Below are 27835 nucleotides of genomic sequence, written 5' to 3'. Positions count from 1 at the left end.
AAATTTCCCCAAGACACCTGAAGAAGGCCGGAGGGTATATCAGCTGAAACGTGTTAACAACAAACAAGATGAGGACAAATATCCATCGAATGTAAATAATGTACATAATTCCTCATCTCTTAAATATAGAGCTGTATAAATACTGGGGTTGATTTGTTCAACCTAACCTTTCAAAGCAGTGCCCTAGAGTGGCTGCAGTCCAATGAGTGGAACAAGTAAAAGATAAAAAAATAAATGATGGTATATGAGGTTAACAGTTAGAAGAATCGTTATCTGTGAAGCTAGTTCATGCAAAGAGAATAACAAATTCGATTAAAACAATGAGTTTGAAGCATGTTAACAAATGGAATAAATGAGAGAATCTCCAAGAATGGATTAATGTATTTTATTTATGAAGGTTACGAAAATAATTTGAGGATATTTGATTATCTAGGCAGTACTTACTTTAAAAATTAGGACAAATAAAAACAAAATGTCTTTTCCATTTTGTTGACGTTTTGCACACAAGCTTATTTGTTCCTCAAATATGTAGATGAAATATTTTTGGAGAGTCTAAGCAATAGTAATTAAGTTGTGAAGTAACATTGCTTAAGCTCTGGATTATTGGTGTTCACTTTGAACTTTGGTAAAACATTCTTCACATCATGTGGACAGGCAGATTTGGCAATATATTTTTCTAATAATGCAGAGGAAAAAAAAAAAGAATAGATGAGAGGAGATATGACAATTTTTAATTGCTTAATAAGATGCAAAACAATGAATGAAAAGAATTGAAAAATAAATAAAAGAAAAAAAAATGTATTAAATTTTTTCAACAGGGGTAAGGGTGTCTGTGTTGTAAGTAGCTTGCTTACAAACCACATGGTTCTGAGTTTAGTCCCACTGTGTGGTACTTTGGGCAAGTGTCTTCTACTATAGCTTCGGGCCAACCAAAGTCTTGTGAGTGGATTTGGTAGACGGAAACTGAAAGAAGCCTGTCGTATATATGTATATATATGTATGTGTGTGTATATGTTTGTGCGTCTGTGTTTGTCCTCCCAACATCGCTTGACAACCGATGCTGGTGTGTTTACATACCCGTAACTTAGTGGTTCAGCAAAAGAGACCGATAGAATAAGTACTAGGCTTACAAAGAATAAGTCTTGGGGTTGATTTCCTTGACTAAAGGTGGTTCTCCAGCATGGCCACAGTCAAATGACTGAAACAAGTAAAGTGAGTAACAAATTTCTATTTATTTTTTTGTTTAAAGCTATATATGACTATACACATGTATATGACTATATATATATGTATATATGTATGTCCCCACATACAGTGTGCATCTCCAGTCTGGAACCCCTATCTTGTCCAGAATATCAATCTGCTAGAAGCTGTCCAGAACATACAATCAGGCAAATACCCTCTATCAGTCACTTACCTAATTTTGAACATCTTACTTCTCTGAGTATTGACACACTTAAGTTTTGGTGTCTAACAGCTGACTTTGTAAAAGCCCACAAGATTATATCCACCATCTTTCCAGTAAGAATTTTAGCCACCTTTTTGAATTTAATGGTTCTTCCACTTGTGGATATGTTTGTAACATCATAAATCAGCACAGTACCCACAACTTTCAGAAACAGTTTTTCATGCTCATAAGGATTGATACATGGAATAAATTATCCACATCACTAGTTAATTATCAGGACACTGCATCCTTTAAAAATACCATGCTTTCCAAAATTCTTCAACACTATTCCTGACATAGTGGAGGCACATGGCCTAGTGGTTAGAGCAGCAGACTTGCGGTCGAGGGATCGTGGGTTTGAATCTCAGACCGGGCGATGAGTGTTTTTATGAGTGAAACACCTAAGCTCCACGTGGCTCTGGCAGAAGGTAATGGCGAACTTCTGCTGACTCTTTCATCACAACTTTCTCTCACTATATGCCAAGGAAACTGGGGAACCGGCCCTATGAACCAGGCCTGGCTCATGAAGGAACAAACAACTCCTGACATACTTATGCACCCCTTTCTCTTTAGGATTTTTTTTTAATGTCCACTTTTTTATCTTTTTGTGTTTTATTCTGAATGTTACTCATGAAGTTTGCATTCTTTTATTCTTCTATTCTTTTACTTGTTTCAGTCATTTGGCTGTGCCCATGCTAGAGCACTGCCTTTAGTTGAACAAATCAACCCCAGGACTTATTTTTTGTAAGCCTACTAATTATTCCATTGCTCTCTTTTGCTAAACCGTTAAGTTATGGGTATGTAAACAGACTAACATTGGTTGTCAAGCGATGGTGTGTGTGTGGGGGGGACAACACAAATACACACACACACACATGACATGCTTCTTTCAGTTTCTGTCTACTAAATCCACTCACAAGGCTTTTGTCAGCCCAAGGCTATAGTAAAAGACACTTGACCAAGGTGCTGCGCAGTGGGACTGAACCTGGAACCATGTGGTTGGGAAGCAAGCTTCTTATTTCTTTATTGCCCACAAGGGGCTAAACATAGAGGGGACAAACAAGGACAGACAAAGAGATTAAGTCGATTACATCAACCCCAGTGCGTAACTGGTACTTAATTTATCGACCCCAAAAGGATGAAAGGCAAAGTCGACCTCGGCGGAATTTGAACTCAGAATGCAGCGACGGATGAAATACCACAAAGCATTTCGCCTGGCGTGCTAAGGTTTCTGCCAGCTTGCCACTTCTTACCACAGAGCCACTCCCGTGCCTGCTATTTTTTTTTTTTTTTTTTCCCATGACTTATATATCTGCTCTCTGCTGTCTTTTAACGCTTTTCCAATTAGTTGTGATGCCCCTAAATTTTTCATGCAGAAATCAGAAACAGTTATCATTGTCATTATTGTTTCTAATTTAGGTGCAAAGCTACAATTTTGAGGCCAGCCAATTTTGATAATTTCAAATTTCAAAAAGCAAAATCTACATTAGAATGATATAACTTCAGAAATAATACTCCAGGATTTCTGGAATATAGTGGTGGTGGTGTTGGTGAAGTGATGATAGTGGAGATGGTGATGGTGATAATGATGGGGATTACGATAATGATAATGATGATAGTGATGATGAGGATGATGGTAGTAGGAGTGAGGATGATGATGATGACAATGATTAAGATGAAGTTCCACTAGAACAGTCTTTTCAATGTGGGACTATACCAAAATCTTGGACAAGCTTCCCCAATGAAATTTTAATTTGAAGCCCATTCATGTCAAAGTCATTTTGCCACCAACGAAATTGCTACATTGGACGCCCACCGCACCCATCTCACCAACAGCAGCCGTTCAAGAATTTGAACCCGGAGATCTACATTTCCAGCGACTTCGCGGGCCACCTCCTAGTGGTGTCGGGCGTCAACGAAGAGCCCTCGACTACAACAAGACGACCAAAGTTTTTTTTTTTCCAAGGTCTGGGGTCTCCTGCCTCTAAACCCTAGACCATCACCTAATCACCCTTACCCATCTTGTTGCTTAACAACAACAGCAGCAGCAATAGCAGTAGCATCAACAGCAGCAGCAGCACCACCACCACCACCACCACCACCAAAATCACCACCACCAATGCATTAAATCATAATAACTTACTCAGAATGCCTCTTGCCCTTGTTATCTTCTTCAGAGTGGTAAAGTGAAGTGAGAGAAAGGTTTCAGAAGATGCTGCCTTCTTTGTCTTGAATACTTTCAATGACAGGAAATTCTTGAGATTAAGGTTGATTTCAGTTCTGTTAGAGATGTCTACTTCTTTACCATTCTTCACCAATCTATCGGCAGTTACTTCAAACAGAAGACGACGCTTCCTCTTTAAGATCACGCGGTTGATGGTATCCAGGCAGTTGCTCTGTGCACTTCTCTTCACAAATGCATGAACAAATAAATCTGCAATGAAAATATGGGCCATTGAATGAATTTGATGTTAATAATGGTACTATCTTATACATATAAAGGTATTACTACATAAAATAATAGTGATTATCTATCTATCTATCTATCTATCTATCTATCTATCTATCTATCTATCTATCTATCTATCTATCTATCTATCTATCTATCTATCTATCTATCTTGTGGTCGCTGTTTGTGAGGCACGCTTTCCCGCAGCTCGTCTCCATGACCGAACTGCAGTCGTGGATCAAAAAGAGGCCGAGGAAGGGCGAATGGCACCGCGAGTGTCGGTTTGCTCTCAAGCAACTCTGCCGTCCTGGGTCGACCTTAAGTGACTTCAACACAACCAAAGCATTCTATAGGGGTTTAGTGGAGGGGAGGTACGACGACGAGCTCGGGGCGAACCTGGACGTCGACGAGGAGTACCTGACCCGCCTGTTCAGGACGACTTTCGGGCCAGGGCCCATGGACAACTTCCAGAGATCCCTGGCCTGGCAGTGCTACCGAGAAGCGCTACCCGTTCGGGATAAGCTCTACAGACACGGCTCGAGAAACACGGGGCCGACCTGCCCGAGATGCGGTCAGAGCGACGAAACCGTTCTGCACGCACTCGTTCAGTGTCCAACAATTTCCGACCTGTGGGCTTATGTCAAACAACTGCTGTCACGTGTGGGATGAGTCGGTTTATCAGCTGAGTCTATCGTCAATATTGTCATGCCTCCTTCCTTCAAACGGGAAGGAAGAGCTATTTTCATCATCCTTGTGGCTATGGCGAAAGAATGTATCTGGTGGACGCGTCTGAAAGGATTGGAGACAAACACTTTCCTCTCTGGTCAATCTCTCATCAAATTCTTCAAGTACCACTTGAAAAGGAAAGTGAGAGTAGAGAGGCAAGTTTTGTCTAGCGAATGTTTTAAAAAAAGATGGGTGAATGTAGCAAGAATGGCACGTATGAATGACGAAGCCACCTTGAGCATAGTCCTATGAACCCAGAAATCGAAAACAGAGAGTTGCTTATTTGCAAAAAAAAAAAAAAAGAAATATAAAATGTGACTTCATTGACCGAGGTTACCGTGGTCTTTTCCGTAGGCTTTTCTTTCCACGGGTAAACCTCACCTGTCCTCCCCTTTACACTTCATATTGACATTTCTGTGATAACGATCCCTATTGATCAATTTTTTTTCCTCTCCCCCCTTTTTTTAACCCCCCCCCTTTTTTGTCCTCTTTCTCTCCTTTTACGATCCCTTTTGATCGAAACTCCCCCCTTCCTTTTTTTTTTTTTTTTAACCCTTCAAAAGAAAAGCTCTACCTTGTAATTTGTTCTATCTGTGTGCAGCCCTGTGTGGCTAATAAAGAAACATATCTATCTATCTGTCTGTCTGTCTGCCAATCTATCTATCTATCTATCTATCTATCCATCCATCCATCCGTCTGTCTGTCTGTCTGTCTGTCTGTCTGTCTGCCAATCTATCTATCTATCTATCTATCTATCTATCTATCTATCTATCTATCTATCTATCTATCAATCTATCTATCGGTCCTCTTCTTCACATGTTGCGGGTACCCACCCACCTTTGTCCAAACTACTCTTACCTGTGTCCTTCAAATCAATCGCACCACTGCACCTCTCTCCTTCTCCACTCCAGTTCCCTAACTGCATCCCCTTTCTCCTCCTTTTCCACCCTTTCACCCTGCCCTTTGTCAGAAGTTCCTGCGGGACTTCTGTTGTCCCCAGCTAGATCCCATCACCCTCCATATTTTCTCCAACCCACCCTTGCCCTCCTTCAAACATGCTTGTAACCTACAAGATCTACTAGTCCATAGCTCCCTTCTCTCCTCCATAACCCGGATCCTTCCCTTGCTCCAGACCCCATTGCCACACCTGTCCTTTCATCACCAACACCTCACTGGATCCAAACAGCACACCCTCTACATTAGGAACTTCTTCTCCTCCACTTCTTCAAACCTTGTTTACTGTATTAGTTACAATCTTTGCAATAAACTTTATATTGACCAGATGGGCACCTATGATCATTCATCTATATAAGAACACCCTTGTTGCCTGTCATTTCTGCTTGGCTAGCCACTCCACCTCAGACCATACAGTCTTTGGCCTTGCTCTACACCATGGATCCATCAACTTTAGGCTTCACCTTGAACACCACTACATTTTCACTCTAGATACTCAAACTCTTTCCAGACTGAACACAACCCCATCCTCTCAGTGACTTTCCCCACACCCCTTTTTAAAACAACACTTTATCTTATTTCTTTTATTAACTTTCTGTTATTGATTTATTTATCATCATCATCATTATCGTTTAACGTCCGTTTTCCATGCTAGCATGGGTTGGACAGTTCAACTGGGGTCTGGGAAGCCAGGAGGCTGCGCCAGGCCCAGTCTGATCTGGCAGTGTTTCTACAGCTGGATGCCATTCCTAACGCCAACCACTCCGAGAGTGTATTTATATTAATATTTATTTCATTTGCTTTATTATTTTTAATTTTATCTTTTATTTTTTATAATCCTTTGTTTTCTCATGTTTTTATATTTAACTAGTATTTCAAATTTTTTTTTCACATACACACCCACTCACACACACACATATACAGAATGACAGACAGAGGGACACACATGCATCCATATGCACATGCACAGACACACACACATTCCAACACTATCTACACATACATGCTAACACACAGACACAGACACACACACACAGGTAGCCACTCCCACCGATTCCATTCACATATGTTTCAAGGCTGCCACTGACTCACTATTGACCACACATGAAAGCACACAAACACAACCACACCCACCCATTCACACACCTTTCAGGACAGCTGCTGACTTGTTATTTATCTCTCACAGTGACATAAGCACCAACGCTAATACACACACACACAGATCCCATGGCCTTTAAGATATCATTGAAATGATGCAAGAGCTGTGTTAAGCATGTGGAATCTGTGGAGGCACATGGCCTAGTGGTTAGAGCAGCGGACTTGCAGTCGAGGGATCGCAGGTTCAAATCTCAGACAGGGCAATGTGCGTGTGTTTATGAGTGAAACACCTAAGTTCCATGCGGCTCCAGCAGAAGGTAATGGCAAACTTCTGCTGACTCTTTCGCTACAACTTTCTCTCACTCTTTCCTCCTTGCAGCTCACCTGCGACGGACTGGTGTCCCATCCAGGTGGGGAACCTATACGTCAAGGAAACCGGAAAACCAGCCCTTATGAGCAAGAGATGGCTTGAGAAGTAACAAACATGTGGAAGTCATGTTGGTTGGGAATAATAAGGTTGTTAGATTCTAAGAAGTGGGTTACTCAGGATCTCACCACTCTCTCAAATAATTTGATGATATGAGAGGTGAGTTCAGTCAGCAGTTTATCGCAAGTGACTTTTTGCCTTTCTTGAAAACTGGAGTAATAACCTGGGAAAGGAAATTTTCAGGGACATAGCCTGCATCCGTTGATTTTTGCCAGGGAGTAACTAATTGGGGAGGCGGGGACTAACTGGAGTTGGTGCTCCTCTAGGACTCTAGTGGGGAACCTATTGGGGCAATGTGAAATGAAGTGTTTTGCTCAAGAACACAACGCATCGCCTGGTCCAGTAATCGAAACCACAATCTTATGATCATGATGCTGACACACTAACCAGTAAGCCGTGCACCTCCACCTTGTTAAGCAAAGGTAGTTTAAAATTCGTAAATTTATATAAGTCAGTAAGTTTTTAAAAAGGGTCATAATTAATTTAAAATGCTGGTTGGAATAACCAATTATCATAAATATGTATACAAAGAGTCGAATCATGAGAGGCAAACAATCAAGAGGAAGTTTAAGGTTTCACTAGAAAATGCAGCTAAACTGAATAATATTACTCTAGGAGGAAGTACATTTGAGTAATGAGCAAAATTTACTGACATTTGGAAAGCAAAAAATAGTAAATTAAAATGTCATATAAAAAGAGAAGCAATGGAGGTCAAAGGAAGTCATAGGAGGTAAAAACTAAATCAGTTGAACTTAATGAAAGCAAGTGTAGCATGACAATGCCAAGACAGTTTCCCAGTTTCTATGGCGTATGTGTTCCCCAGCTGGACAGCCATGAGCCTGGCTAGGCTTTAAAAGGGTGCATTTATTAGTGGAGGCACAATGGCCCAGTGGTTAGGGCAGCGGACTCGCAGTTGGAGGGTCGTGGTTTCGATTCCCAGACCAGGCGTTGTGTGCGTTTATTGAGCAAAAACACCTAAAAGCTCCACAAGGGGTGGTAGTGACCCCTATTGTACTCTTTCGCCACAACTTTCTCTCACTCTCTCTTCCTGTTTCTTGAGTTACGCCGCGACTGGTGTCCAGTCCAGCTGGGGGGAACACATACGCCACAGAAACCGGGAACCTGGGCCCATGAGCCTGGCTAGACTTGAAAAGGGTGACGTTTATCGTTATTTAATTAATTATGATCTTTTATTAATTAAAAAAAGTAAGATTCTTAGTTTTTACATTGATTTTGTCAGATATTCCAAAGACAATGTTAATCTAGCATTACTGGTAGTTTCTTAAAGGGATGTCAAATACTTTATACATCTAGTTACAATAATTGAACATTTGTACAGACACTAACACAATCCTATAAACACAAGTATCAGTTCATGTTACATTTAGTCTTTTCTATTCAATTTAGTCTTTTCAAGATTATCTAAGATTATAGATATATATTTAGTCTTCTTAACATTATCTAAGATCTTTTTATATAGTTTTTCTTTTCAAACCCTATAAAGGAACTTCTTAGTTTATGGTCCTAATATTAATGAAACTTTCCAATTCTTTCATCACAACTTTCTCTCACTCTTTCTTCCTACTTCTGCCACAAAGCAGAGGAACCATGGTGTAACCCACAATGGTGTGGTAAACTTTCAGACCTTAGGCTAGATTACGAATCGTCTGTATCCCAGGATGGTTCAGCTCTCCACCCGTTGAAAGCCACCGTTTATGGAACGAGGATAACAACATAGCTTTTGTGCCTGTGCAACTGCCAGTCTATCGCATGTGGAGGGTGGATCTTCAAGTTGCCGCACGCATTCTTAGTAGCTTAGAGTAGGCTCGAATTAGAGATTATTCTTTGTGGCTAATGGTGTGATTCCTGATTGGAAGAAGAAAAAGAAGAAGAAGAAGAAGAAGAAGAAGAAGAAGAAGAAGAAGAAGAAGAAGAAGAAGAAAGAAGAAGAGAAGAAGAAGAAGAAGAAGAAGAGAGAAGAAGAAGAGAAGAGGAGAAGGAGGAGGAGGAGAGGAGGAGGAGGGGGAAGGAGGAGGAGGGGAAGGAGGAGGAGGAGGAGGAGGAGGAGGAAGAAGAAGAAGAAGAAGAAGAAGAAGAAGAAGAAGAAAGAAGAAGAAGAAGAAGAAGACAGCAGCCACAACAACTGCAGTGCTGCAATAGACTACTAAATAATAATGAATGCCAAAGTCTAGGACTTACTTGCTTGAAAGTTGGCCAACAGTAGAATCCTGGTCGATACTTGACAGGAAACATGGTGTCTGAGACAGAGGTTGTTACTACAAGAGAATGGCTTGATGAAGATACCTGGAAAGAAGACAAAAAATTTGTGCGTTGATTCTCCCTCATGAACTACTGTCAGGTTACTGAGTTTTAATGATAATGAAATTATTGTATACAGTGCTCAGGTGCACCACAACTTGTCAAAAGTCTGTATAAAGCATATTCAGTAATGTACAAATGTCTGGGAAGTGAACAGTGTATGAGTCAGATACATGCTTGCTTGTGTATGGAGGGGAGAAAATCAGGTGTAGTGTTGGCGAATCTCAGGAAGCATGGAAGTTTTGAAGGATGCAGTGCTCTGACAACTAACAACTGACACCGGCAGTTTGTTCCATGCTTCAGCAACTCTTAGCATGAAAAAACGTTTCCGAAAGTCATGGGAGCTGTGCTGTTTTCTGACTTTGTAAACATGTCCACGGGTGTTAAACAGGTGGAGTTTGAAAAGGTGCTCAGAGTTATTGTTTGCAAGATGGTTAATAATTTTATGGGTGTCTGCCAAGTCAGCTGCCAGATGTCAGAGTTTCAATGTATCCATGCCCAGGGAAGTAAGGCATTCAGAATATAGCAAATGCCTGATGGAGGGTATGTGGGGTATCTCCTTTCTGCTAACATTCAAATCTGAAACATTCTACTAATGATTAAGACACTCAATTTGACAAGGCCAAGAAGAGCTGAAATCATGGGATCTGGTTGTCCTGGCAGTGGCGATGGTGGTTGATTTATCTTCTGCTAGCAATATAAACAAGAGGGCTTATATGCACCAAAAGTCCATACGAGAGGTTCTCTCGTGTTAACTATTGCAGTATTTTGTGTCCTAACACAGCATCCACTTTTAAGTGGTTATATATATATATCATCATCATCATCATCGTCGTTTAGCGTCCGTTTTCCATGCTAGCATGGGTTGGACGGTTCTACTGGGGTCTGTGAAGCCAGAAGGCTTCATCAGGCCCAGTCAAATCTGGCAGTGTTTCTACGGCTGGATGCCCTTCCTAACGCCAACCACTCCGTGAGTGTAGTGGGTGCTTTTTACGTGCCACCCGCACAGGTGCCAGACAGAGCTGGCAAACGGCCACGAACGGATGGTGCTTTTTATGTGCCACCGGCATAAGGGCCAGGCGAGGCTGGCAACGGACACGAAACGGGGCGGTGCTGGCAACGGTCGCGAAACGGAAGGTTCTCTTACATGCCACCGGCACTGGTAACACATCTGCAATTTCCATTGATCGATTTCCATTCTGATCCTCATATATATATAGATATATATATATATATATATATATGCATAGGAGTGGCTGTGTGATAAGTAGCTTGCTTACCAGCCACATGGTTCCAGGTTCAATCCCATTGCGTGGCACCTTGACCTCGAGCCAATTAAAGCTTTGTGAGTGGATTTGGTAGACAGAAACTGAAAGAAGCCTGTCGTATATATGCCATCATCATCATTTAACATCCGCTTTCCATGCTAACATGGGTTGGACGATTTGACTGAGGTCTGGCGAACCAGACTCCAATCTGATCTGGCAGAGTCTCTACAGCTGGATGCCCTTCCTAACGCCAACCACTCTGAGAGTGTAGTGGGTGCTTTTACGTGCCACCGGCACAAGGGCCAGTTTAGTGGTACTGGCAACAGCCACGCCCAAATGGTGCTTTATATATATATATATATATATATGTGTGTGTGTGTATGCATGTATGAGTGTGTATATGTTTGTGTGTCTGTGTTTGTTCCCCCTACATTGCTTGGTATGTTTACATCCCTGTAACATAGCAGTTCGGTGGAAGAGACCGATAAAATAAGTACTAGGCTTACAAAGAATAAGTCCTTGAGTCAATTTGCTTGCCTAAAAGGTGGTGCTCCAGCATGGCCACAGTCAAATGACTGGAACAAGTAAAAGAGTATATATGTATATATATATGTATATGTAAGTATATATATATAGAGAGAGAGAGAAGTAGAAGAGTATATAGTGTATAGCAAGGCACTGAACTTTGAAAACAAAAGTGGTGAAATTATGGAAATATGAAAGATTTTTATCTTTAGTATAGAGTAAAGTATCAAAATAAAATGAAAGTATGCAGATGTGTTTAAAGAATAAACTAGGCAATAACACAAAGGCTATCTATCCATTACTATCAGTCACTCAAAAGCCTGAGAGGCTGCAGGTGCACAGCAAGGGACACAACCACTTTTATCTATCTTTTCTTGGTCACCAACTAACTCCATGTATTACATCTTCATCACTGTCTGTCTATTCATTCATGTCACTTTTACGTCATCCTGTACCTTTATTACTAAAATGTACCCTTTAAAAGCCTAGCCAGGCTCATGGGCCTGGTTTCCCAGTTTCTATAGCATAAGTGTTCCCCAGCTGGATGGGATGCCAGTCCATTGCACCATTACTCATTTTTGCCAGCTGAGTGGACTGGAGCAATGTGAAATGAAGTGTTTTGCTCAAGAACACAACATGTCGCCCAGTCCAGAAATCGAAACCACAATCTTACAATCATGATGCTGAACCCTAACCACTAAGCCACGTGCCTCCACAAATGTGCCTTTTTAAAGCTTAGCCAGGCTCATGGGCCCGGTTTTCCGGTTTCAATGGTGTATGTGTTCCCCTGCTGGACGGGACGCCAGTCCATCGCAGTGTTACTCATTTTTGCCAGCTGAGTGGACTGGAGCAACGTGAAATGAAGTGTTTTGTTCAAGAACACAATGTGTCGCCCGGTCCAAGAATCGAAACCACAATCTTACAATCATGATGCTGACACCCTAACCACTAAGCCTCCACACCTTTATTACTAACCAATGATAATCTAATTGCTTTTTACTTACATTCTCATGTCCTTTCACTTTTCTTCCCAAATTAATAGTTATATTTCAATGCATGATGACGGTGCTCATCAGCATCTTCATCATCAATTTAACATGAAAGTATGTTGGGACAGAGTCTTCTTTGGCTGGATACCTCTCATGTCAGCATCCCTCATTTGTTTTAAGTGAAGTAATAATTTTCCAGCTTACTGAATAACAAACAGTTTGGTCATGCTTATGTGGAGGCGCAATGGCCCAGTGGTTAGAGCAGCGGACTCGCAGTTGGAATATCGCGGCTTCAATTCCCAGACCGGGCGTTGTGTGTGTTTATTGAGCGAAAACACCTAGAAGCTCCATAAGGCTCCGACAAGGGATGATGGCAGCCCCTGTTGTACTCTTTCGCCACACCTTTCTCTCACTCTCTCTTCCTGTTTCTTGAGTAACGCTGCGATGGACTGGCATCCTGTCCAGCTTGGGGAACACATACACCACAGAAACCGGGAAACTGGGCCCATGAGCCTAGCTAGGCTTGAAAAGGGGGACGTTTATCGTTTTTTATGGGCATGCTTATATGAAGAACCATAAACTACTGATACTGTATGGACGAGCCTTTTGCTTACAAAGATCATGCAACAGGTCATGACATGCCAAGAATGCCAGACATGCTTTTGTGGTGAACTGCAAGTGAATAATATCATTAAGTAGATCGTTGTTTACAATTTAGTGAACACATGTGAAGATGAGAGAAATACAATCTTACTCACACACAGACATTTGTTCCCTAACAAATATATGTGCTGTATAGTTCCTTATTCTAAGTAAATTCCCTCATATATAGCAACTGAATGCTGTTGGTGAAGAAACAAATATTCACATGCATCGTCTGTTATTTCAATGAGTTGTTTGCAAATTTCATCAATTATTGCATTTGTTGTTGTGTTATCTGCACCCATGGTCTCAAATGCTATGGGTTCAAACTCATTGTTGCATCACTATTTGGTTGTATTTGATGTATTTGCAGCATTTTGTTGCAGTATCAGAAGCATCAATTAGTGGGGGAAAATATTAATACTGAGTATTAACATGAGAGGATGACACCTTATCTAACCAAGTACTTATTGTAACAGTGTGGGACTTTAAATATCAAAGCTATTAAACAGGTAAGTTACCTGGAATATTTGGTAAAGTATCCTTCATTTCTTTTCCTGAAGAAGTCAAGGGTGGCGAGGTAGGACGTATTCTTTTATGCAGCATTATGCTTGACTTTGCTTTCTTGAGTTTCCGAGGAGTTAATCTCTGAAGACCTGGAAAAGATAATATTACCATTATCATAAGTTGGAAAGAAGATGATTGATCGATTGTTCAACAATTAGATCTCTTATTTCTCCATCTGTCTCACACACTTCATCAACTAGCTCATGAATCATCAAGAGGCCTCTATGAGGTTGCTTACATTGATAGAAATCCTTGTCTTAAAGTGAAGGACACATTGAAGAATGTAGTTCCAGATATGTAATATGCAAGGCAAGGATGGAATGACCCCTTACCAACCACAGCAAACCTGCTACTGATGTCACCACTACTAACTTCTATCACACCTCAAACCAGAGACATTACCACTGATCAAGATTCCAGGTTCCAATAAAGTCTGGACTCAATTTATATCATACTGACCCTTATCAGACACATTATGAGTCTGTAAACCTTTCAGTTAGTGGCCTTCATAAGTTTAACTACTTGGCATATAGAACCTGCTCACTAAGTAGGATTTATGTGAGGAAAATGTTGTCTACATGTGAACTGTGGTGACACATAACACTCTGAGGATCCATAGCTGGATCCTAAATAGCATCTCCCAAAGAGTAGGATTTACATGCACCTTCACTCATTTAACAACAAACTTTGGCTGTTTATTTCTATAGCCAAATATTTATTTAAACTGAAGTCAAAGGGAAAGAAGTTTAAAGGCTATTATTGATTTAGCTCTTCACTACCAACCATCTGCTCTATTGGAATTAATGTTGCTGTCTGAAAGTCTGTCTGGTCTATATATACAGGTTGTCCCAAAATTAAGGCAACTGAAGTTTCCGGGCCTTAATAAATATCAATAAATACGATAAGATATGAAAATTATATATAGCGGCGAGCTGGCAGAATCGTTAGCACGCCAGACGAAATGCGTAGCCGCATTTCGTCTGCTGTTACGTTCTGAGTTCAAATTTTCGGGGTCGATAAATTAAATACCAGCTACGCACTGGGATCAATGTAATCGACTTAATCCGTTTGTCTGTCCTTGTTTGTACCCTCTGTGTTTAGCCCCTTGTGGGTAGTAAAGAAATAAGTATTTTGTCTGCCGTTACGTTCTGAGTTCAAATTCCGCCGAGGTCGACTTTGCTTTTCATTCTTTCGGGATCGATAAATTAAGTACCAGTTACGCACTGGGGTCAATGTAATCGACTTAATCCCTTTGTCCCCTCTATGTTTAGCCCCTTGCGGGCAATAAAGAAATAAGATATGAAAATTATACATTATTATAAAAGTTTAGTGTGCCTTCTTTTTGTTTCAGACTAATAAATTCGTATTTATAAATTAGGTAATGTCGATAGCTCAAAATACAATTGTCAAGAAATTTCAAGAGACTGGTTCCACTGCAGATTGACCTGGACATGGCTGAGAAAGAAGTGTGCGGGTCCCTCACTTATCAAAAGTACAAGAGAAAAGATATGGCGAAATCCTCGTCGTTCTGTCAGAAAACTAGCTGCCACAGCAAAAATAAGTTGAACACCGATGTATCGAATGCTAAAAGAGGATCTCAGGACCCATGCCTACTTATATAATTCGTTGTCATGTGCTCACATAAGTTTATATGGCTAGAACTGGAGAGAAGTCGCCTTATCCTGCGACAGATTGCTGAAATAACGCTGCCCAACCTGGTGTTCACTAATGAAAAGAAATTTGACATCGAACTGATAATAAACCACCAGAATGTCCGACTCCGCCGAGGGTAGATTCGTAAATCGACGTCAAAATCCACAATCAGTCATAGTTTGGGTGACTGTGACAACGACTGGAAGGTCTCCCTTCGTTTTTGTGCCCTCGTGTGTTAAAATTATCACACAACGATACATTAGCGACTTTCTGGAAGCTGAACTGCTTCCATGGACGAATGAGCACTTTCACGGTGCACCTTTGAGCCTCCAACAGGACCCAGCACCAGACACAACAGTGGATTCAGAAAAACATTTCGTCATTCATAGGAAAGAATGGATGGTCCTTAAGAAGCCCCGATCTCAACCCACTGGATTTTTCTGTTTGGACCATTTTGGAGACGACGGTCTCGAGCACTTCTCATGCTTCACTCGACGCCCTGAAGGCAAAACTGCGCCAGGAATGGGTTTCGATTTCGCAAGAGCAGCTTGAGTAATTCAATGTCCGCGTGTATGTTTGTGTGCATACACACACACACACACACACACGCACACACACACATTTACACAGATGCATACAGATACGCACATATATACACACTTGTATATAGATATATCTCAAATTACACTCACATTCTTATCAATCTCTTTGTCTGTCTGTCTGTCTGTCTGTACACACACACACACACACACACACACACACACACACACATATCTTTTAAATTGTTTATGGTAACGTTTTGAATATGCAGACAAAGCTCCTATTCCGTTGTGCCGGCCACCGTCTAATAATGTTAACTAGTGAGTCAGTTGTTCTGGGTTGCATCAAGTTATACCCGTATAATGTAGGATAAATGTATGTACACACACAAACACACACACACAACACGCATATAACAGGTAGACATACGTATACATTTTTAGATCTATACGCATATCCGCAATAGTCAAAATTTTAAATGAAATGTTTATAATGTAAGGGAGGTAATCTGATAATATGAAAACTCGCGTAGGCCATTTCTTTGGCCGAGGTGTAAATCAATCAAATACACCACCCAGAGCTGTCAAATTTGTCAACACACTTTGGTGGGTGACACTCATAGTGCAAGCTATTGAGTAGAAGGCAGCAACGTCATCATCGCCGCCGCCACCGTTACCGCTGACGCCTCTGCCATCGCTGCCACCTGTGCCGCCGCTGCCGCCTGTGCTGTGCCGCCGCTGCCGCCGCTGCCGCCGCTGCCGCCGCTGCCGCCGCTGCCGCCGCTGCCGCCGCTGCCGCCGCTGCCGCCGCTGCCGCCGCCGCCGCCGCCGTTCCCGCCGCTGCCGCCGCTGCCGTCGCTGCCGCCGCTGCCGTCGCTGCCGCCTGTGCCGCCGCTGCTGCCGCTGCCGCCGCTCCTGGAAAAACAGGTGCACTGCAAACGAAATGCAATGAGATATTTGTTCCGTATCGAATTACAGACACTCCTTAGCCAGTATTTGTTGTCCGATATGGAGTGAAGCAATGAGTAGTGCATGGAAACCAGCACTACCGGTGCTATTGTTCACCAAAGCCTTTTTTTTTTGTCATTTACTTGCGGCCATGTTGTGGCCATGCGTGGGGCACCTCGATTCGTCGAAGAGATCGATACCGATATTTCTTTTGTAAGTCTGGTTCTTATTCTATCAGGCCATTTTGTCGAACTGCTAGGAGAGGCAAGCGGGAGGGGAAAACACAAGCACGCATCTTTGTCTGTCTGTCTGTCTGTCTGTCTCTCTCTCTCTCTGTCTCTCTCTCTGTCTCTCTCTTTCTCTCTCTTTCTCTCTCCGAAAAAGAAGCAAACTTTAAACATTAGAGCAGTAATGTATTTATAATTAACTTCCTGATGCGCATCCCATCATGACTTTAATCACCAGTCTCTCAACTTCGGCCCTCCAATACTTGGGAGCCCGGCAAAGAGTTTGACCAGACTAACGCACCCACAAACAAAGACACACGACCCAGCACAGCGGACACCCAACCGCACACCCAAATTGACATTCTTGTACTACCTCAAATATAAACTCACACACATATTCTTTTCTTCTCTAGGCACAAGGCCCGAAAATTTTGGGGAGGGGGCAGTCGATTAGATTGACCCCAGTACGCTACTGGTACTTAATTTATGGACCTCGAAAGGATGAAAGGCAAAGTCAACCTCGGCGGGAGTTGAACTCAGAACATGAAGACAGACGAAATACCTATTTCCTTACTACCCACATGGGGCTAAACAGAGATAGGACAAACAAGGACAGACAAACGGATTAAGTCAATTACATTAACCCCAGTGCGTAACTGGTACCTATTTAATCGACCCTGAAAGGATGAAAGGCAAAGTTGACCTCGGCGGAATTTAAACTCAGAACGTAGCGGCAGACGAAATACGGCTACGCATTTCGCCCGGCGTGCTAACGTTTCTGTCAGCTCGCCGCCTTGACTGCCACACCTATTGTAACCCTACACACACCGCATGGAATTAAACCAATATATAAAAGAAAGGAAATACACTAACGAACACAAATGTACATATAGTACTGCTACACACATTCCCTTTCCAAAAGAACACCAACCTTAAAGACAAATTTCCTAAGAAACTCTTATCCAGAAAACTCTTGCCGACTTGCAACAAAACCACTCGACAGAATACGTTTTTAGTACCAGGTGACATATCTCTTAACTCAATCCCATTCTTGATTCCTTTTCATAATTTTTTTTTCACACACACATACGACGGCCTTCTACACAGTTCCAGTCTACCAAATTCACTCATGTGGATTTAGTCGGCCCGGGGCTATGCCGAATCGTGTGGTTGCTAAACTAGTTTGTAGACCACACAGTAATGCCTAAAAAAAAAAAAAAATAAATAAAATGAAATAAAATAAATCGTTACTTACGTAATATTGGCATAACCCTTCCTGATTGGTAATGAAATATGAAATATAAATAAAAGCTTCTTTTAATTATCTGCTTAACTTTATGAAAATTTACAAACGACAACTGTTATTATTTGCTTGTCTTAGGGCGGCTGTTTGGCGGAATCGTTAGCACGCCGGTCAAAATGCTTCCTGCTATTTCGTCCATCTTCACATTCTGAGTTCAAATTCCGCCGAGGTAGACTTTGCCTTTCATCCTTTCGAGTACGATTAAATAAGTAGCAATTACGCACTGGAGTCGATGTAATAGATTTAATCCCTTCCCCCGAATTTGAGGCCTTGTGCTTCAAGTAGGAAATATTGTCTTAAATATTGGTTTCAAATTTTGGTACAAGGCCAGCAGCTTCAGGGGATGGGATAAGTCGATTATACTGAACCCAGTATTCACCTGGTACTTATTTTACCGATTCCGAAAGGATAAAAAGCAAAGTTAACCTCGGCGAAATTCGAACTCATAACGTAAAGACAGACGAAATACCACTAAGCACTTGGCCCAACGCACTTACGATTCTGCCAGTTCGCCGCCTTGCCTGTCTTAAATATTAGTATTTAAAATTCATATAATATTTACGTTTTATATTAGCAAGTTAATTTTAATTCATAATACACTTGTTTGGATCAATCCGAAAATCAGTTGTGTGTGTGTGTGTGTGCGTATGTTTTCATCGTAATTCATGCACAAAGAAGTTGTTTATCATCTCAACGTAACGCTCAGAGTTCACAGTAACAGCATTTCCCTTGTTGTGCCTTAAAAAAACATAAGGACCAATGACGGCAGCTTTTCCAACAGCACACCAGACCGTCTCTTTTGGGCTGTACAGTGGTCTTTCGTGCAGCTCTCCCGCTTTTTTAAAGTGTCCAGCAACGACAGTTCTGTTGATTCACTATGCCAGTGAGATGAAAATGGGCTTCATCACTCATTAACAAAATGAGGTTATCATTTGCCTCAAAAATTGCTTCCATCTGATGTGCGAAGTTAATCCACTGTGCATAGTCCCATGGTTTCAAATGTTGCCTAATGACAAATTTGTACGGGTGGAAATGAAGGTCTTCATACAAAATACGCGTTCCACATTTCCAGGGTCCGTACCGTTCGTGGAACCCCCGCCAGTCTCCTATTCATTAGTGTACTTCGTGTACGAAGTACATTCACCCAACATAAGATTATGTTTCGGCTGGAAACAGCCTGATTTCGGTGAATGTTGAAGTGGCGCCGACACTCACGCTGAACTGCTGTGACAAACTAGTTATTCTTCACGTAAGTGTCGTAGGCAAACATATGATGCTCTATCGTTCAGAGCTCCATGGCTTCACCTGAAAAGAAAAAAAATGTTAAGACATCACAGACCGAATGGTACTTGTCGGACGTATGTCCCTTCCCTGGGGCTGACTAATTACCATTTCAAAAATGTGTCCGTCCTCTCTGCTCAACCCTGTATATATATATATATATATATATATATATATATATTATTTTTAATTTGTTTTAGTCATTAAACCGCGGCCATGGTGGGACACTACATTAAGAAATCCTCTCTCTCTCTTTCTCTTTGAAACACGCACACACACACACACACACACACACAACACACACACATTGGTGGCTCTGTTTGTATGCATAATAGGAACTACTGATTGAGATCTACTTGAAATGAAAGGATGTTGTAAGGCAAAGACTCACCCATATCTAAAGCTGCAATTGTTGGTATAAAATCTTGAAGTTCATCTGAAAAGAAGAGGGAAGATTTACGGAGCTAATTGCCGTACTCATACTCTAATACAAAGCATGTAACATACACACCTACATAAATACGCACTATACATTACAGACACACACACGCGGTATACATCAAAGAGTTCCTTGCAAGTTTCTGCGAATGTTCCACAAAAATATTTTCTTTGCAAAGTCAAACACCCATCATGTCCACAAAGACAACGAAAACATCTCTCCTTGCATTTTCCTTGAAACTGCGTCGTAACGAAGAGGATGTCGGCTGTGTCTTAATGTCTATGAAAACCGGCAGTATGATTGGTGTGATTGACTAGTTCACCCTTTTTAGTGTGATCTTATCCAGAGCCTTCTTAGCACTGAACTGTAACTGTTGGAACAAATAGATCTGTCTCCTTGTTGTTATGCAGTCCAGTCGAGTCCTACTCTTGCAGTTAGTCTAATAGCATACATGCAATCAGCTGAATAATAAGGCGTGACACTCAGATGCATTCTCCCACTTTGTAATGATTGATGATATGGTATGCCACGTGACAATCTGGATATATCAAACTCTTCCCACTGTCCCAACTATTTCTGTACGCTGTCAGTTTTTTGTGGTCACCACAGCAGAGACAGGTAACACACACACACACACCACACACACACACACACACACACACACACACACATACACACACACACACATATATATATATATATACAATACATAATCTCCTTCATTAACAATGAAAAACGCAACCCAACTTTACTGTGCAAAAGTTTCTGGGGCATGAAGTACCACTATGTGAGGAATCTTTCGAAAAGATAGAGAATCACAGCTAAGGTTAGAAAGTACTATAGAGGAGGCAATACCAGATGTAATGTATGTACTGTGAAAATGCTTAAAAATGTAAATTTCTTTCAAGAAATATTCTTAATGAATTGGAAGAAAGCTTTGCCACATTCAAGCTCAATAGAACAACAAATTCAACGAAGGTAAAACATTCAAGTACAATATCAGCATTCAAGCACACTAGAACAACAAATTCAACTAGGCTAGAACATTGCCGCCAACCATAATACTGATCCCTGTATACACTTCACTCACCTACACTTATATTAATCTATCTGCGCCCAGAACTAATCACAGCAGCACCCCACAGCACGTCGACGGCTCACTGTAACACCTTCAATCACTAATATCTTCCGCATAACCGAAGAAAACAAATTCATTACTATGATCATTAAGTCAACAAACCCTACTCTAGTCTTGTGCTCTTTATCAGGCTGAACTCCTGGATCCGGGACAGCATTGTAAGAGCGGTAACGAAAGCATTCTCAAACTTAACAGCCATGATCTCCCACAAAAATGTCTGGGTCGAGAAGAATTATGCGGTAGAGCATAAGGGGGCCACTTGTATATACATTTTACCACATCAGATTCGATCCATCAGAATTGCCACTCAAAAAGTTATAGGAACCCTGGATGTGCTATTAATAACTACAAATGTAACTCCGCATCATTTGCAGAACCTTACATTAAACATAATGTAAGGATTACTAGGACTATAAATTAGGTAGTATCATAGGATTAATATGCTAAAAATTGTAACTAAAAAGATTAGATAATTCTTAGTAGATATCTTATTAATATTAAAATATAAAATATATGGTTAATACAAATATAAGGTTTTATTTACGGATAAGTGTATAATATATAAAACATTGCTCGGACATTAATTTAAGTACGTATCTCAGGAATCTATGATTATTATTTGTAAAGCAACAGGTGATGTTAAGTTAAAGATGCTGCGTGTTAATTTAATATTGGTTTCAACTTTTATTCATTTTGATTTGTTAACGTTAATGCTTTTCTTAATTATGATCGTTGGTGTCTATTCTCACTATTATGAATTAATATATTGTGCACATGTATTGATAACGTAATATTCAACTTTGATAAATAGTAAGCAGTTTTGATTCGTCATCGTCCAAGTAACTTTGCATATACGTAACTATGGTTAATAATAATAATAATAATAATAATAATAATAATAATAATAATAATAATAATAATAATAATAATAATGATAATAATTATAATTATTATTATAATAATAATGGTAGACAAAACTGTACTTAGAGACTACAAAAGGAGGAAAACTATCATGGATCGATTATCGTAAAGCGTACGATATGATCCCACATTCTTGGATTATGGAACGTATGAACCTATTTGGAATTGCATCGAATTTTGAGCGATTGCTTGGAAAAAGTATGGCGAAGTGGAGGACGTAACTGACAGTATATGGAAGAAGTTTAGGGACAGTAGAAATCATGAGAAGCATCTTCCAAGGGGGCTGCCTATCTCCACTGATCTTTATATTATGCATGATACCTCTAACACCGATTCTGAGGAAAGCAAAAGCTGGCTGTGTATTCAAAAGCCACCAACAAAAATCTAGCCCCTGTTATTCATGGATAACCTCAAACTTTATGGTAAAGCCGAATCCCAAGTCAGTTCCCTCGTTGATACGTTGCATACCTTCAGTGCTGATATCAGAATGGATTTCGGACTGAAAAAATGTGGTGTGTTAGTTTTGAAGAGAGGCAAAATCAAATTTATGGACGGGCTAGCGATACCGTCGGAGGAGGTTATGAAGCAGATAAAAGAGATGGGCTATAAGTACTTGGGGATACTGGAAATAGATAAACTGGTGGAGAAAAAAATAACAGAAAAATTTAAGGTGGAGTACTTGCGCAGACTGAGACTGATCCTTCAGTCGAAAGCATCATCGAAAATGATAATGCAGCGATCCTATGGGATTTTAAGATTTAGTGCGACCATGGGATAGAGAATAGGAAGCCAGACATAGTATTAATTGAGAAAGAAAGCAAACGATGCTGGATCATAGATATATCATGCCCAGCTGACAACAAGGTATGCGATAAGGAAGAAAGAATATTTGGGAGATATGACAGGTTAGCGTGGAAAGTTAAGAAGTTGTGGTCGATGAAAAAGGTGGTAGTAGTACTAATAATTGCCGGAGCCCTGAGAACAGTGAGTAAAAATCTTGAGAAGTATATGGAACAAATAAGGACTGCAATAGGAATGGAGCACTTGCAGAAAAGAGCACTGCTTGGAACCGGATGGTGCTCAAAAAATAAGGGGTGTTAATTTAGTTCACTGTTAGTGAACAGCTGGAAACGTAGTACATCTTCAGCGTTAGAAGCTGTGCAAAGACAATAAATAATAATAATAGTTTATTATTAAGCTGTTATTACAAGAGATTACAACTGGGTGAATTATAAAAAAATTTCTTAAGTGATTAAATATTTTACTGACATTTCGATCTATCATAACAAATAATGTAAATTCGGAATACTGTTATAATTTATAGGTAAAGTTATTGTATCGAAATATTGTTCAAGCCAACTAACGGATACTTTCGTAACACATTACACGCACAGGCGATCAAAGGCATTAATAAAATTTGCACATATATATTCTTCCCTTGACGTAAGCACCTACGTAAATATTTTAACGACAAAAAAGAGTTATTTTGATCAAGGGAAGTAACTTACAACGCTCAGTTTGTTAGAGTAGTTCCCCTTTAACAAATTATTATTTTTTTTTGCTTTGAATTTGAACTGCCCTGATAACTTTCCGCGCGTAATTTGTATTCTAGTTGCTATCTTTTAAAATGGCCGTACCTTCCTAATCATCTGATATTGATCACACTTTGAAGGAAGAAGTGCGAGCTAATATATATACATATATATTAGCTAATATATATATATAAAGTTAATCCATACATATTCATACATACATACATACATACATATATACGTACACACACACACACACACACACACACACACATACACACACACATATATATAGTACCCCAGATGAATGGTAACAGTAATCCGTAGATGTAAAAATCCAGGTATTGGTTATCCAAGTTAGTCAGAAGGCCGGGGTCTGTGTGAGCGTGCGGTATATAAAGTTAATCCAAACATGAAAACACAAAGAGAAAACACAACAACGCGAGGAGGTGGAACAAGTATAGTGTTATTGGACGCTCAGGAAAGGGATGAAAGGAGGAGGATTTAACGTTTCGAGCGGAGCTCTTCGTCAGAAACATAGAAAAAAGAAAGATCCGAGGAAGGATCCAAGGACATATTTGACACCAGACGTCCTAATGTTTCTCTCGTTCTGCTTTTTCTCTCACCTCCCCCTTTTTTTCTGTGTTTATGTGTGTGAGCATATTTTTCTTTATGTGTGTGAGGAGAGGGAAAGTGCTTATGTCAATCAGGTTCAATTAGTTGATTGTATTGTGACTTACATTCTCATTCTCTGCCTGTATATGTATATTTCTGAGCGCATGCGTGTATGTGTGTATGTGTGCACGTACGTGCGTGTGTTTTTGCGTCCAGCGTCTAAAAGTGTTGTTGCCAAAACAGACTAAATGGCTAGTCAGCTGTGCTAACTCCCCATCGTTCAGACTGCCGAGCCCAAGCATCTCATTCAAGTCTATGAAAGTTGCTTAAAATGGTATGAATTATAAAATTACCTTCTTCGAAAAGTTTCTCGTTAATTCTGGATTTGGTGACAACCATTGACGTTAATGGTGTAACAAATTTATACTGTTGCAAGGAAGAATATTACTTATTAGTACAACATAAATATGAAACAATGTTACAATACATAAAAATGACATAATTACAACTCTATCAACTTTATATTTCATGTATTTTCATTGATGGCATAATTTTGATGGTAATATATAGGTGCCGAAAGCGCCGAACTGACAAAATCTTTAGCACGCCGGATGCAATGCCTAGTGGCATTTTGTCCGTCTCTACGTTTTGAGTTCAAATTACCCTGCGGTCGACTTTGCCTTTCATCCTTTCGTGGTCGATAAAATAAGTACCAGTTGATCACTCGGATCGATGTAACCGATTTACTCCCTCCCCCGAAATTGCTGGCCTTGTGCCAAAATTTGAAGCCAGTATATAAGTGCAGACATGTCTGTGGGGTTGAGAAGTTCACTTTGCAATGACGTGGTTTCCGGTTGAGTCCCACTGTGCGGCACCTTGGGCGAGTGTCTTCTGTTATGGCCCCGAGTCGATCAATGCCTTATATTTGGTTGACAGAAATAGTAAGGGAGCCTGTCGTACATATATGTGTCTTTGTGCATGTGTACCCGCCGTCACTGCTTGACAACCGGCGATAGTGTTTACTTCCCTGTAACTTATCAGTGACCGATAGAACTAGTGACCAGTCTTAAAATTAAGTACTGGGGTCGATATGTTTGACTAAACCCCTCCAAAGTTGTACCCCTGCACAGTCGCATCCAGTGACCGAAAAAAGTGAAAGATAAAAGACATAAGTTTCAAAAACCGTAATCACAGATAACCAATCACTGATATTCCTTTCCAACAAAATCTGGCTATTTCCTAAGAAACCATCGTACACGCTTCCTGACGTAATAACGTTTAATTCATGTGGACGTCCAAAAAGAAACCGATTGTGTAAAAAGAACCTCCCCCTCAAAAACAAACAAACAAACAAACAAAAACAACAAAAAAAGCACACCATTAAACTGGTATGGTGTACCCGCGTCTCCATGTCGTGAGTGGGTGGCCTTGACCTTCACGCTTCATTAGTCACTGATATAAACGTGCTTGATTGAAAGTATGTTCAATATATTTGGCAGTTTAAAGCAAGTTGTTTAATGAAGGATTTGGAAAAGCAAAGTGCATGTGTGAAATTGTTTCAAATTGAACAAAAGGATGAAAGGCAAAGTCCACCTCGGCGGAATTTGAACTCAGAACGTAAAGACTGAGGAAATACACAGACATATTAAAATGGAATATCAAATAGTAAAACATGAGCATTTTCAGCACCTGCTACTCTTCATTATCTATCTCGGCTACAAAGTTCAGTTGGAAAGTTCTACTACATCGATCATCTTCTGATATAACACCTTCAGAATATCACATTTTTCGGTCGTTCCCCAAGAGTCTGCAAGACGTTTCGTTAAACAATGACGTGGAGCTGAAAAGTGATTCAGTGAATTCTTCTCACCAAAACTCGGAGGTTTCTATCGTCAAGGCATTGGCAAGCAGAGTGGGATGATGGCAAGAAATTGTGAATAACGAAGGAAAACATATTATCCACTGATTTGTTAAAATAATTGGAAAAAATAAAAACCAAAAAGTACGAACGAGTTTATCTGACAAATCAATAAATAAAATATAATTTAGCATAGCTTCATTTTGTTTTACTCACCTTGAGTGCCAGATCAAGAATATCTTTTCTCACTTTTGTAGTTCTATCTTCTTTGAGAAGTTGTCTCAGAGTGAGATAAGCATAAGTCTTTTCGGTAATTTCAGAAAATGATTGAATATTAGTCAAACTGGAATTTTGCGAAAAACCATCATCGTATATGGTAAAGTTATCTCCATATAAGTCTAGTTCTAATATTTCGTTATCAAACCCCCAGCGGTTTGTCATTGTTAAACTCACATTTATAGTTGGTCGGTATTCTTGCGTCAAAACACCGGAAACAACTAATTCTGATCCTTTGAAGTAGCTGCTAAATGACGTAGAACTAGTTTTAACAGCACCATCTAAGTAAACAAACGTAATATCCTTTAATAAAATGTTAGATATTTCCTTATAAAGATTTTCAATTTGAAGTCTACTGTCAGAGTCAACGTAGATCTTCCTACTAAAGCCTCCATTTTCTGTAGCAATCTCACGAAGAAATTTACTGTCGCAATCTTCTCCGAAACCAAGGGTAAATAGCGACACATTTTTGTTGGCTTCTTTTACATTTTTCTTGATAAGTTCACCGATCTTAATTCCTGAAGTTGCTTGGCCGTCAGTAAGAAATATGATGATACTTTTCTTTGTGGTGGATAAAGCAGATTTATGTTTCTCTATACTTTCAAGGAGAGCAGCGTTAATATTTGTACCTGGAATAACAACGAAAAATATAATCTGCTGTATATTTATGAGGTGATTGTCAAGAGAATTTCTGCGAATTATAGTTGAAATTTAGATGCATTTATAACGGAAACTAAACTAGAACAAATTGTCAAAAAGAATACCATCTGTCCATATGAAATGACCATACACAAAGAAATCAACTCTCATAAACCTATAGCAACACACAACATAACTTACCACATATGAAAACACACAAGCCTCCATGGAGTGGGGGAAAAGTACATCATAGACTAAACACACACACACACACACACACACACACACACGTAACATCTTAAGTAAGATCCAAGGGCATAATGAAAATAGCTTTGAGCTCATTACATGAAACTCCGCCCCTTAAAAAAAAACAGAAAACAAAACAAAACATACACACGAAAAAACAAAAAACAAAACAAAAACACAAGGCATTTCAGCAAAACTAAAACACATTCAGAGATAAGTACTGAACCTAAAGTGATGGTAAAGATCATACATATCATCGTCGTTGTCGTCGTCATCATCATTATCATCATCATCATCATCCCCCTCCTTCCTTCCTCCTCCTCCTTCTCCCCTATCCTCCTCCTCTTCCCCCCATCCTCCTCCTCATTTTAATATCTACTCTTCCATGGCTCTTCCAAATTCTACTCTTCCAAATTCCAGACGGTATTTGTTGAAGTAGATTGCACTTCCTGTCGCCAACCCTCACCTATTTCCAAGCAAGGTAGTATTTTCCCATTGCCAGATGTATTTTTCATGGAAACAAAAATAAAAAAATAACATCGCTTGTATGACGGTAATGCTCTTTGTACAGACATTACACAAAGCCAAGACACTGGTTTACACACACACACACACACACATACACACACACACACACACACACACACACACACACAACACACACACACACACACACACACACACACACACACACACACAAATACACGACGGGCTTCTTTCAGGGTCTACGAATCAGCCCAAAGCTATAG

General features: G+C 40.2%; 1 protein-coding gene across 1 annotated transcript in view; it reads right to left on the bottom strand.

Moving 5' to 3' along the window:
- Positions 1 to 370: 370 nt before the first annotated feature.
- Positions 371 to 27835, bottom strand: part of LOC115211881 (inter-alpha-trypsin inhibitor heavy chain H4-like) — a 43145-nt gene continuing 15680 nt past the window's right edge. Inside the window, exons 7-14 of the mRNA XM_029780619.2 lie at positions 26142 to 26830; positions 24421 to 24493; positions 19814 to 19858; positions 18094 to 18114; positions 13426 to 13560; positions 9361 to 9465; positions 3591 to 3881; positions 371 to 676 (exon numbers count right to left, since the gene is read on the bottom strand). Coding sequence (XP_029636479.1) covers positions 567 to 676; positions 3591 to 3881; positions 9361 to 9465; positions 13426 to 13560; positions 18094 to 18114; positions 19814 to 19858; positions 24421 to 24493; positions 26142 to 26830 — 1469 coding nt within the window. The 3' untranslated portion in view covers positions 371 to 566. The remainder of the gene's footprint in view (positions 677 to 3590; positions 3882 to 9360; positions 9466 to 13425; positions 13561 to 18093; positions 18115 to 19813; positions 19859 to 24420; positions 24494 to 26141; positions 26831 to 27835) is intronic.

This window comes from Octopus sinensis, linkage group LG5, assembly GCF_006345805.1.
Source record: "Octopus sinensis linkage group LG5, ASM634580v1, whole genome shotgun sequence".
Lineage (NCBI taxonomy): Eukaryota > Metazoa > Mollusca > Cephalopoda > Octopoda > Octopodidae > Octopus > Octopus sinensis.
Note: the sequence above shows the minus strand (reverse complement) of the source record. Positions and strands in the feature narration are given on the sequence as shown.